This window comes from Loxodonta africana, chromosome 4 (genome assembly GCF_030014295.1).
Source record: "Loxodonta africana isolate mLoxAfr1 chromosome 4, mLoxAfr1.hap2, whole genome shotgun sequence".
Classification (NCBI taxonomy): Eukaryota; Metazoa; Chordata; class Mammalia; order Proboscidea; family Elephantidae; genus Loxodonta; species Loxodonta africana.
In genome coordinates, this window is record NC_087345.1 from 81,478,048 (window position 1) to 81,490,994 (window position 12,947).

At 37.0% G+C, this 12,947-nt stretch overlaps 1 protein-coding gene across 3 annotated transcripts in view; it reads left to right on the top strand.

Annotated features, from left to right (window-relative positions):
• SARNP (SAP domain containing ribonucleoprotein) overlaps positions 1-12,947 on the top strand; it is a 45,922-nt gene that overhangs the window by 14,193 nt on the left and 18,782 nt on the right. For all 3 annotated transcript variants that reach the window (XM_003405109.4, XM_064284092.1, XM_023557318.2), the window contains exons 3-9: positions 786-832; positions 1,100-1,167; positions 4,695-4,746; positions 5,601-5,674; positions 6,096-6,124; positions 8,063-8,088; positions 8,642-8,710. In XM_003405109.4, the coding sequence (XP_003405157.1) occupies positions 786-832; positions 1,100-1,167; positions 4,695-4,746; positions 5,601-5,674; positions 6,096-6,124; positions 8,063-8,088; positions 8,642-8,710 (365 nt within the window). The remainder of the gene's footprint in view (positions 1-785; positions 833-1,099; positions 1,168-4,694; positions 4,747-5,600; positions 5,675-6,095; positions 6,125-8,062; positions 8,089-8,641; positions 8,711-12,947) is intronic.

The window sequence follows — 12,947 nt, forward strand, 5'->3', positions numbered from 1 at the left end:
ACTTATATTGCCTCTGAGTCTCCGCTGCTGTTGGTAATACTGGGATAAGCTACTTGTTTCTTCTCCATTTATGTTCCTGTGTGACAGTCTTTCTGGAATATATACCCAGGAATGGAACCGCTGGGTGATATGCATTGCTGAATTGTTTTCCAGAATTGCTGCATAAATCTGTAATCTCATCAGCGGTGCATGAGGCTTCTTGTATCTCCACAAACCTAAACTTAGCATTGTCCTTTCAAGTGTCCTAGTTTTTGCTAATGTGTTGATTGTTTTAATTTAATTTCTCCAATATTAAAAAGTTTAAACATTTCTTGTGTTCGTGGCTATTTGGATTTCTTTTTCTTTGCCCATTTTTCTTTTGGGTTTCACATCATTTGTTGGTTTACAGGCATGTTTCTTATATTCTAGTAATTATTCCCTTGTTGGTTTTAAACACAAATATCTTCTCTGTTAACTTTGTCCATGGTGTCCTTCATTATATAAAAGTCCTTAATTTGAAAAAAATTTCTATTTTTTGCCGGTTTTTTAGAAATCCTTCCCCACCATTAAAGCTCAAAGATATTCTCCCACATTACCTTTTTGTAGTTTTACCTCATCACATTTAGTTTTTAAATCCCACAGGAGTTCAACTTTGTATTGTTAGGTGGAGATACAGTTATTCTCCATACGGAACAAATTTTATATGAAAATCAGTTCCACTTTCATTATTGAATTTTATTTTTAGAAAGCAAATGATTATAATTTTAGCCTAAGTACAGTGACCTGAATGTTTTAATATTCTTCAGCTGAAGAGGAAGCAAATGAAGAAGATGTACTGGGAGATGAAACAGAGGTGAGTTGGAGAGAGTAAGGTTAGTTATTGGCCTGGCATTGTGCCACTGCATTGGGCACATTGCTTAACATCAGTCATTAGAGGACTTAGGTGCTAACTCATTGAAAAAAAGAAAAATTTTTTCTTTTTTTTTTTTACTCATTAGGGGAGCATAAAAAGGGAGTGAAGTTCCTGAGAAACTGGTTATTTTTTGAGTTCTGATATTCTACTGTTGGTGAATATTTACTGTTAATTTATGTTAACCATTCTCGTTTCATTTGGTTTTAGGAAGAAGAACCAAAGCCCATAGAATTGCCTGTCAAAGAGGAAGAACCCCCTGAAAAAACTGTTGATATGTAACTATCTCTTTTTTATTATCTTAGTACAGAGCAGACAGTTCTGGTTTTATTGAATTTAGTATTTTACTCTGTTTACCTCTTATACATTCCCATTGGCCTTTTCATTTCTGAAATGAAATGAAGAAGAGCCTACTTCACTTCAAGTACGTGGTCCCAGTGAAGCAAAGTGGTTTGTCTCTGAGTTACATAGTAGGTCATTAGGACCAGGTTGGAAACCCTGGTGGCATAGTGGTTAAGTGCTACGGCTGCTAACCAAGAGGTTGGCATTTCAAATCCACCAGGCACTCCTTGGAAACTCTGTGGGGCAGTTCTGCTCTGTCCTATAGGGTCGCTATGAGTCAGAATCAACTCAACGGCAGTGGGTGTTTTTTTTTTTTTTTTTTGGTTTTAGGACCAGGTGACTCTTGAAGCCCAGACAAAAGTTTAGTTTTCCTAACCTTTGTTGTTGTTTTGTAGAATCACCGTAATAGATAAATGTTCTCCAGAGAAGAGTAAAACTGTATGTAAGGAGTTTGTAAGGGAGGGCAGTGTTAGGTAGAGGTTGTCTTTCAAGCAGCACTCTTCGTTTTTGATTTACAGTGGAGGAGAGGAGGAAAGTACTGAAGTGGATCTCAATTTATTTAAACTATCCTAACAAGGTTAATCATAAACATCTTTTATTTAGGGCTCTTTCCCCAAATGTCTGACCATTTTATATTCCAGTACATTACAACAGTATAAGTCCCTTTAAAAATTTTTGTTCCTCATAGCTGTATTAACTCGTTATAAAAAGGCAGTATCTGTACTACTGAAAACTCAGATAGTACGTAGAGGAGTATATAAACTGTAAAGTCAGAACCCTTGTCCCCACCCCCATCTGACTTCCCAGAGGTTTTCAGTGTATCCTGGAATATTTTATATATTGTGTGTGTATGTGTAAGAATGTGTCTGTCTTGATTTTTTTTCCCCCCCTTATATGTGGAGATCTTTCCATATCATCAAATCATAGTAATGTTAATAATAATTAAAAAGTCCTTATTTAAATGTTAGTTGTTATATGCTAGGCATGGTTCTAAGTGTGTTACGTGTATTCTCATTTGATCTCACATGAACCCTATGAAGTAGTAATAATTGTCTTAGTAAGTGGTAGATTTCTTTTGTTAGCTTGTTATTATGGAAAATTGCAATTATATGCAAAGGTTATGAGAATAGTATAGTAGACCCTCCTCATGTACCTTCCTGGAGAACAACATCATGCTTGATAAAGTAGAGGATTAGCAAAAAAAGAGGAAGACTCCCAACAAGTTGGATCGACAGAGTGACTGCAACAATGGGCTCGAACATAACAACGGTTGTGAGGATGGCACAGGACGGGCAGTGTTTTGTTCTGTTGTACATAGGGTCACTGTGAGTCGGAACTGATTTCACGGCACCTAACAACAACATGTACCTACCACCCAGATTTAGTAGTTATCTACTTAGAACCTTTTTCTTTCTAGCAGCATTCTGTGCATGAGCAATAATTTACTAGTCTCCTGTTGATGGACGTTGAGAATATTCATGTAGCAAAAACACGCAGTACTACATGTCTACACATCTTTGCCCAACTATTTTTATACTTACCTAAGTATACCCAAAGCATAAATTCCTAGCAGTGGATTTGCTAGGTCACAGAGGTTGTGTGTTTAACATTTTAATAAATTATCCCAAATATTACTGCTTTCTAAAACCAATTCGTTATCTTTCCATGACAGGAGGCATATTATTAGATATAGTGCCTTGATAAAAAGACTTAGTGGAATAGCTTTCAAACAGATGTTTTGGGACTTCTGGGCAAGAAGGAAGATCAAGTAAATACAGTGCTAACTGGCTTGTGTGTTAAAGACAATGAAGTTTGAAAGTTTGTGCAAGTTCACTAGCCTTAAAAAACCTTAGAATATACAAAATGCATGTAATTCTCTTGAGGGGTTTAATTTTATCAGTAAAGTTCAAAACAAGGAAATTGAAATTGTGTTGGAGTAATTTCGCTTTTTAGAGGGATAGTTATGGTTAGACTAAACTATGTTACGGAAAGGTTCCGGGTTCCTATAGTTTGGGGAGTGTTTTATATGTGACTATGGGTAGGAGAGGCAAATTTCTCAGTGGAGGATAGAAATTTCCCGAGTCCCAGAATTTATGTGTTTTTATTGCTTGAGTTTAATTGAGCCTAAGGAAACTGGAATAGCATAGAAGGATGCTTCCTCTCTGAGGTCCCGTTTCTGCTATGACGTGTACTGCAATGAGTGTGCATCAGGATGGGGGTGTGGAGGAAGTCATTAGCCTGGAGTTGGAGAGCACTGCTCTCTTAATGGCATTGGACTTCAAGTAAAACATTACACTTACTTGGTTCTTCTGCCTGAAAAGGATGGTGAGGGGTGGGAGAGGAAGAATGGTCAGGAAATGGTAAGAATTTAGAAATTTATTAAGCTGAGTCAAATTATCCAGGGTTAATTTTAGATTATTCGAATATTCAAAAGGAGATCCCCTTTCTTCATCTTTGGCCTGAGGTTCTCCAGAAATACACCTCTGTTTTCTAGTTTAATGCCCCCTTCCATCCCCAGCCAATGCAGTTAAATATTGTAGAACTTAGTTATGGTCAGCAGGGGGCACCCATTACTTGTCTTTCCGTCCAGGGAGCTCCAACAAAAGGATAGAGGAGAGTAAGTTCCTGCTCCAGAATTGCTTCCTCTGAAAATGTCATTAAACCATTACTACCTTTCAGGGCATCAAATGGGAAAAGTGTCCGGGATATTGGAACAAAAGCTGCCCATGTCTCTAAATGAGGGACCTTAATGAGACTGGTTATGACTCACGGTTTTATGGGAGTTGTTTGGTGGCCGGTTAATGCCCTTCCATTTATCCTGGGTACTTCCGAACTTTGTCTCCCACCCCTACAGTCCCCCCTGTTTTGTTTTCTCTTAAACCTTTTGACCAGTAACTTACCATGTTTTCCTAACTCAGATTCCCCTTGGCCTTTTTTTCCCCTACTCCCTCTAGCATTTTTATTTGTCCCACTTTGACTGTTCCAGCTGGAGCTACTGGCTCCATGGGGAAATAACGGATTTGTAAAAGATGGAAACCAGGGCCTATAGAGCACTCATTAGTTGTTATTGTGATGAAAATTAAGAGCTGGTATTTAAATGAGGGTTGGAGGAGTAGACATTAGTCCAGAAGTAAATTAAAAGTTCTTAAAGCAAATGAAATGGATTATAGTACCCCTTGAGTGTTTCCCTTCAGCCCAATATTTTTAACCAGACTTCTCTGATTTCTTTCTTAGGTAAAGTAGCTTGGCTGTTATTTGAACCCTTCTTAAGAGATGACAGTTCAAGGAACCAAAGTTAAATGGGCTTCGTGTTTTTTTTTTTTTTTTTTTAGGCTAAGGATTGGTGGAGAGGTATGGGGCAGAGGATATGACCTAGGTGAATTCTTACATAGCCCTAAGGTTTTGGTTTAGAATATCAGTTTTTTTATTAAGGAAAAAAAAAAAAACAAAACTTCTTTTCCAGGGCAGCAGAGAAGAAAGTGGTAAAAATTACGTCCGAAATACCACAGACTGAGGTAGGTATTAGCTTTTTATTGTATTCCTGCTTCCTGTTAGATGGGCAGTCTCTACATTTATCTCTCTGTTTCTTACATTTGATTGTATTTACATCATTATTTTAAAAAATTTCTTCATAGGCAGAAAATTAGTATTGTCAGATTTTGGTCTTGATCTATTTCTCCACCAACTATACTTATTAGGGCTAGCATAGTGGGTAGCTACTTTTGAAGCCCTAGTCTTTTTTATATGTAATCTTATGGTCTTAATGGTACCCCTCTCTAAGATGTTTATAAGCCTAGGGTTACGATTAGGGAGGATTGTACTTTAAGAGAACAAAGTAAGAGAAGATGTCACTCTTAAATTGCTACCCACTAGCAGATGAGATTGAAATTTCTCTGGATTCTGTCTCTAAGATCTCTGAAATTAGGTTCTAGTTAAGATCTTGTGTTCTGTTTTGTACCCTTAAAGCAGAGAATTATTAAACCCTTATAGAATGACATAGGACAACACTGCCTCCATTCTGAAGCACTGTGTTGGAGCCCAGCTCTTCCTTTGTTCCCTTTTCAAAAGTCTACCAAAACAGCCTTTGCTTTGTATAGAATGTGGGTTTTATTCTATTTTATTCCTTTTGTTTTTCAGGGCGTGAATGTAATGCAATCTTTTTGTGTTTGCTTTATCGAAAAGGCTGTTGAGTTAAGCCTTAGGATAGATAGAATCTGATACCCTCTAGGATTGTTGGTATTCTCATCTGAGACCTTAAGAAATTACTTCTGATGTTCTAAAGATACCCATCTCTAACCAACTTTTCTCTTAAAAGAAGCAAACCAGAAATTGTTTTTCTCTTCTCCTTCTTTTATCTATTATCACTTAGAGAATGCAGAAGAGGGCTGAAAGATTCAATGTACCTGTGAGCTTGGAGAGTAAGAAAGCTGCCCGGGCAGCTAGGTAAGTATCCCCAGCCTTTTGGACCTGAGGTGGTTTTAGACATAATTGTTGACTTTGGTAGAATAGAGGCTTACTGAAAGGAAATGAACACTTCTTGGCCCTGTTCAGAACATCTGCTGATATGGATGTAGAAGCTATAGATTGGATTTTATTATGGAGCAGGGTTTTTGTAATAGGCAAAAATCAGGAACTGACTTCTCCTAATTCTAATAAGGCTTCTTTTTAGCTGATTTTCTGGAGGAGGAGTAAACTGAGAAGAAGAGGAGTAAACTGAACCTCTTTCATGGGGTTGTTAGAATTAGCTAATGATTGCAAAGCTTGAGATCACAAGCGAGAAGTACCATATGTACACTTGACACGGAGACAGACAACCAGGAGTGTGAACAGCTTCCTAAAATTAAGCATGTTTTTCTTTTTACAGGTTTGGCATTCCTTCAGTTCCAACAAAAGGTACGAGTATAGAGACTCTTCTGAGAAGGTTACCTTCATATTCTTTCTTTTCTGGCACAACTGATTTCATTTCTCCCAATGAGGGTGAACCTGTCAACATTAGAAGACCCTAAGAGGTTAAACCATTCACTTCTTTGGTGGGCAGATAAGAGGAGAAGGTGCTGAAGTTATGAGAGGATAGGAGAAAGTGCCACCATTAGTCTTCCCTTTTTTTGGACATCATCAGAGAAGTTTCTAGTATTTTTCTTGCTTGCTTATTCTGGCGTCTCCGATCAGTGTGTAATTTCCGTGCACCTAACCAGTATGAGTGGTAAAAGGAGAAAAAGAGTATCTTTTATCTAGTATTTTTACTTCTAGGACTTTATCTTAAGGAAATAATGTTGGGTATACTTAAAGACTTAGCCATAGGATTATCATAGCATTGTTTATAGTGATCAGTAACTAAAAACATAATATACAATAGGGAATTGGTTAAAGAAATGCGTACCATAGTGTAATAAAAGACCGTGCACATCAAAACGATGTTGAAGAATATTTATCAGAAAAATGTTAAGTGAAAGAAGCAAGTTACAAAACTATATTAACAATGTGTTCCCATTTTAATAATTAAAAAGTACATATATGGATAGGGAAAAAATATTTTAAAAGGATATATTGTTAATACTCATTATCTCTGGTTGGTGGAATTTTGAATGACTTCTCTTTGTCCGTTATTTTAAAATTTCTACAATGAATATATTTTCCTTATGTAATACATTAGGAAAAAGAGCTAAAATTATTATTAAGAAGAACAGTCCCTGTTTTCAGGGACTTAAAGTCTAAATGTAGTCTCAGTCCAATAATACAGCTTATCAAGTGACCTGTGAGTAGTTTTAAATGTGATAATAAAATGTTCCCTAAAGAGCTTGTCATACTGTTTTGCTAAGCTTTTAAAAAGACCAACAAAATTCTGGCTACTATCATTAAGTGTTTTAGAAACAAAATATATTCTGACTCTTAGTTGTCTCAAAAGAGATACAGTAGTAAAGGTACAACAAAATGATTTAAAGATGTTAGTTAGATATAAAGACATTCGGTGCTGCTATTTGAGGATGGAAAAGCTAAAATTAGTACTTAATCTGAAAAGGAAACTTGATCAATAAAATAATGTACGGAACAAAAGCAACTCAGAAGATTAGATAGGAACCTTAGGGGGCAAGTACATTTACGTTAATGGGGAAGAACAACTTAGAAAAGGAGATTGAGAATGGTCGCACAACTCAGAAAATGTAATCAGTGTCGTTGAATTGTCATGTGTTGACTTGGTTTATGTTTTGCTGTGTATATTCTCAACAACAAAATATAAAAATACAGATAATGTATTTGTGTTGCTATTCATATAATTCTGGCATCCTAAAACTGCAAAGCTGCTCTTAAAAGTAATAGAATTTGGAAGCATTTTAAAAGGAGGTATTGTTCTTTGAATGAGAATATAAAAATATCCAACAGTTACTAGCATATGGATTGTGGTAAAAGTTGAATCCATACAGGAATGTTTACAGTAAAGAGTTAAGGAATGTTTGGGTTGTTTTCAGGTTTTGGCTGGTATAAATAATGCTGCTATGAACATTCATGTACAAGGGCTTGTATGGATGTATGTTCCCATTTTTCTTGGGAATATACTTGGGAGTGGAATTGCTGGGTCAATTGGTAACTTTGCGTTTAACTTCCTGAGGAAGTTCCAGAGTGTTTTCACAAAGTAGCTGCACCATTTTACATTCCCATCAATAATGAATTCACATATAATTTCTAATTAAAGATTTTTGCCTTTTCTTTCTCATCATAAAGGACATTTGTCTTATATACTATTTCTGTGCTGTCTAAACTGATTTGAAGACTGTCAACTTCCTTTGCGACTTTTAAAAATATCAAATAAAATGTTTTTATTTGCTTCCTTAGGCCTGTCATCTGACACCAAGCCTATGGTAAAAAATCTTTGTTTTTATTCCTTACAGAACCAGATCTTAACTGTATACAGTTAGCTTTAAAGTTAGAGACTGCTCAGATTGGAAGAAACTCTGAGATCATATGAATTTAGTGACTGTTTATGTTCCGTACAATGTTGTGTATGTCCTGAAAAAAAAATAAAATTGAAGTACTGAAAGGCCAAGAAAATTGCCACATCTTCCAAGTCACTGTTGATATCTTCCTTCCCACCATTACTCTTCTTAAAAAGATGAATAGATTTTGTTAGCTATAGGACAGACCATATAACTATTTGTCTTATGGTCCTGGAGTTTGAGGTCTTTTCTGATGGCTTGGATAAGGGCTAATTCTTAATGACCACCAGAGAATCTGTAGGAAACTGTGTACGAGTTCTGTTTGTAGATACTGCTGTTTTTCAACACAACCATTAAACTTGGCACACGGGGTGTTTTTGATGTTCTGGGCTTATTGAACAGTTAGCTTTGGGCCATAGTTTCTGCCTCCTGTACTTCCTGTTTGGTATTTTAAGCTTGCTTTCTTATGTTTTTGTAGATTAATCTGGATAAACTGAAGGAAAGGGCTCAAAGATTTGGTTTGAATGTGTCTTCAATCTCCAGAAAGGTAAGGTACATTGATGGAAGTACTGTTTTTGCAACATAAGAGCAGCTTTGGGGGCTACGTAGGCTGGAAATGACTCTCCTGAGAATATAGCTAACTACTTGGCACTTCATTTCACACAGTCCTTTGAATCTTGCCTTTTATCACTGACTATTGATTACCTTACAGGAATTCTTCACAAGTTATTTTTTTCAACAGGCTGTTTTCGTAGCTTCCATCCATGTTTGCCAGCTGTTACAGTCTGTATTTCTCTCTGTTAAGATGTTGAATTCAGTGATATTAAAGCTTGTTAGATTTGCTTTACCTTCTGACATAGTAGTAATAGAAATTAGATAATCAGGAAAAGACAATTCTGTCCTTAGGTCAAAGATACATAAAACCAAAGAAACCAAACCTACTGCCATTGAGTCTATTCCGACTCATAACGACCATATAGGACAGAGTAGAACTGCCCCATAAAGGTCCAAGAAGTGCTTGGTGGATTCGAACTGCAGACCTTTTGGTTAACAGCTGTAGCTCTTAACTGCTATGCCGTCAGGGTTTCCATAGTAATAATAGAAATTAAAGACAATTCTGTCTTTAGGTCAAAGATGGATAGAAACAAAATTTGGAGGTTCTCTGGAACAAAAAATGAGAAAACTGTTGCATTCTTTCTGCCGCTCTGCTAACTTAGACTGTTTAGTTTATTAAGGAAGATGACTTTGTGGGGTGATCAGTTCTCCAGGGTGTAGTTGCCATTGGAGTTTTGCTGTGCACATTGGAGAAAATGATCAGGATTTTCCTATTTGCCTAGAGTAGGTGGTCTCTTAATCTTTGTTCTATGAAAATGAGGGGGAGAGCACGTTACATTTTTGATGTTTACTCAGTGTATAACATCAGGTCCATAGCCCCAGCATGAAGTTGAAACCATAGGTACTCTGGGAATATTTATTGGTTTATGTCAAATAAAAAAGGAGTTAGGAGGTAGGCAGAGTATTCTTAAAAAAAATGCAACTTGTTGTTAGGTGCCATCGAGTCAGTTCTGACTCATAGCAAACCCTACGTACAACAGAACGAAGTACTGCCCGGTCCTGTGCCACCCTCAGAATCATTATGTTTGAGCCCATTGTTGCAGCCACTGTGTCGATCCATCTTGTTGAGGGTCTTCCTCTGTTTTGTTGACCTTCTGCTTGACCAAGCATGATGTCCTTATCCAGGGACTGGTCCCTCCTGATAACATGTCCAAAGTACATGAGATGAAGTCTCACCATCCTCGCTTCCAAGGAGTACCCTGGCTGTATTTCTTCCAAGATAGACTTCTTTGTTCTTCTTGCAGTCCATGGTATATTCAGTATTCTTTGCTAATACTGTAATTCAAAGGCATCAATTTTTGTTTGGTCTTCCTTATTCATTGTCCAGCTTTTGCATGCGTATGAGGCAATACGCAACTTAACTGGGAAGAGTTATTATAAATAAGTCATTTGTGTTGTGCTGGATGGCCGAGGGGAAGGGTGTCTTGGATTTGTGGCCCTGGTTCTTACCTATTTTCCTTCTTTGGTGTATGAGGGCTAGTTGCCTGAGAATTCCAATGATAACCGCCCCATCTTCTAAGGCATAGTGTATTACTGTGTTCCTTCAGAATTTACAAAACTGACTGTCATATCCCCTGCTACTCAGCTCATATGGATACATTCCTGAGAGGAATTTGTCTGTCGCTCTATACTGTGAATTATTTTTGTAATACTGTGCCTAAATTATTTTTATAGCATTTCATTACAGGGATATCAACCCCTTCTCTTCCTTTCTCTAAAATTTTTCTCCGTGTTTGACCTGTTTTCATTGTTAAGTTCGTAAGAGGTTTAGTAAATCATGAAGAGATACATTTATTAACTTTGCGACCTTGAGCAAATACTCAACTTTTTTTGAAACTTTTCTGTAAAACTGGGAGTAATATCAGATACCCTGGTTGTGAAGAGCAAATAACTATGTTTAAAATCACCTAGCATAGTGACACTCTGACCCTCAATAAATACTAGTTTTCTCCAATTTTCTTAAATCAGTTCTGTCAGAGAACTGGCTTTATGACTTTAATTGAGTCAGTTAACTTCTCTGCGTATTAGTTGATCGTTGATAAGATTTCTTTTAATTCCCATTTTAAGTCTTTGAAGGGTTGTTATCAGGTAATGGTAATTGGCAGAAAGAACTCTGACTTTGAGCTCCATTCTCTAATAACATTCATTGTTCACTAGTATATATAGTATATTTTCTGTATATGTTTTAGAGTAGTGCTTTTCAAGTTTTCTGTTGCAAGAGACTAGTTTTTTTAAAATTTGTTGCCAACTGATAGTTTTGTAAAATACAATAAAAATATCACAGCAATGTTAAATTGCTTTGGAAGTTTCTAAAAACTCTCAATTTCTGGACTTAGAATTTGGGGACCAACACCAGGAGGCACACCACATTTTGAATAGCAGTATACGACAGTATATATGGTTTCTTCTAGTGACTGCTTTGCTTGGAGGTTTGTGACTTTAAGATTTACTCTTTGACTATGTGTAGGTCTTCTTTTACAGTGGTCATAAATCCCAATTTTTAGAACCATCCTGATTTCAATAGTTTTCTCTGATTTTCCCCATAAACCATTAAAATGTCCTAGGAATGCTGAGGAGCCCTGCTGACATGGTGGTTAAAGCGCCCGACTGCCAACCAGAAGGTCAATAGTTTGAACCCACCAGCTGCTCCGCAGGAGGAAAATGGGACGGTGTGCTTCCGTAATGGTTTACAGCCTTGGAAACCCTATGGAGCAGTTCTGCTCTGTCCTATAGGGTTCCCGTGAGTTGAAATTGACTTGACAGCACTGGGTTTGGTTTAGGATGCTGAAGTTTTGCTGTCTAGACTAGCACTGTCCGGTAAAACTTTCTGTAATGATAGAAATAGTCTGTAGCATAATCTCTGTTGTCTAGTACAGTAGTCATTAGCCACATGTAGTTATTGGCAACTTGAAATATAGCTAGTGTGATTGAGGAACTGAGTTTTTAATTTTACATGTAAATTTTACATTTTAATAAATGTGCCTGTTGTTTATTATATTGGACAACTCAAGCCCATACGCTTTCACACTTGGAAGTGGCATAGAAATCCTTTATCAGACCGTGTGTTTGAACCACTGTTTCTGTAGCCTAGAATTTTTTAGTACTCATAGAAAATATAAGCAGATTCAGAATAAATCTAGAAGGAGAAAAGTTGGAGGAAAAGGAAAGGTTCTGTTTTTTAAGTAACTTTAAGAGCCTAGCGGTGTTTTAACCCCAAATCCTGAAATTGCGGCTGGCTACATTCACTGGTAATAATTGCCTGGTTCACAGTCTTGTGCATGGCTATCCTTTATCAGAAATGAGTTGTTACCTAGTATTTGTTTGGTTGACTGAGGTCGGTGACATGATTAAGTTTGTATTTATTGAGTAGCCAGATAAACACACTTCTGTCCAGCTTATCCTGGGGTTTTCCAGTATCACCTCTTCCTATATAATTAGGTCACCTGTCTTTAAGCTTTAGAATTCTCTAGGCACAGATCTCATTCAGCTTGGTATGGTACAAATAGTAGAGGCTAGTAGGTGGTGTGAAGATTCCTCTTCTCTATCCAGTATCCTGAATAGAAGGACATTTCTATTGCACAGACTTTGTATTTGCTTGATCAAACTTAAGGCCCTGATTGGTTGCTGGTTTCTTTCGTTAGACTTTGCTGACCAGTGTATATGAGTGGTTTGTGAGAGTAAGTGAGCCATAGATCAGTAACGTATGTGACTGATTTTTTTCAGCTGTCACAATCTGATCAGCTATTCTTCGTATTTTAGATTTATAGCTTGAGCCTATTGCAAGTCTGAGGAAACCGAATCTCTGCTGTTCTTCCTGGACTGACCTTTTTTTTTTTCTGGTAAATACATAGGTAACAAAACATTTGCCGTTTCTACCGTCTTCACATGTGTAGTACAATGACATTAATTATATTCATCATGTTGTTTAATCATCACCATTAACCATTCCCTAATTTTCAATCATCTGGGCTGATTTTGTGTGACTGCTCATATATTCAGTTTTCAGCTCCATTTGTATATACTATACACATTGGGCACTATACAGAAACCTAAAGAACTCTACTCACCCCCCCACCCCCGAAAAGTCCATCCGTTCATGTTTCCAGCTCAGTTCTCAATGAATACAATCCTGTTGATTTAGAATAATGAGAAGTGACAGGGCCAAGAAT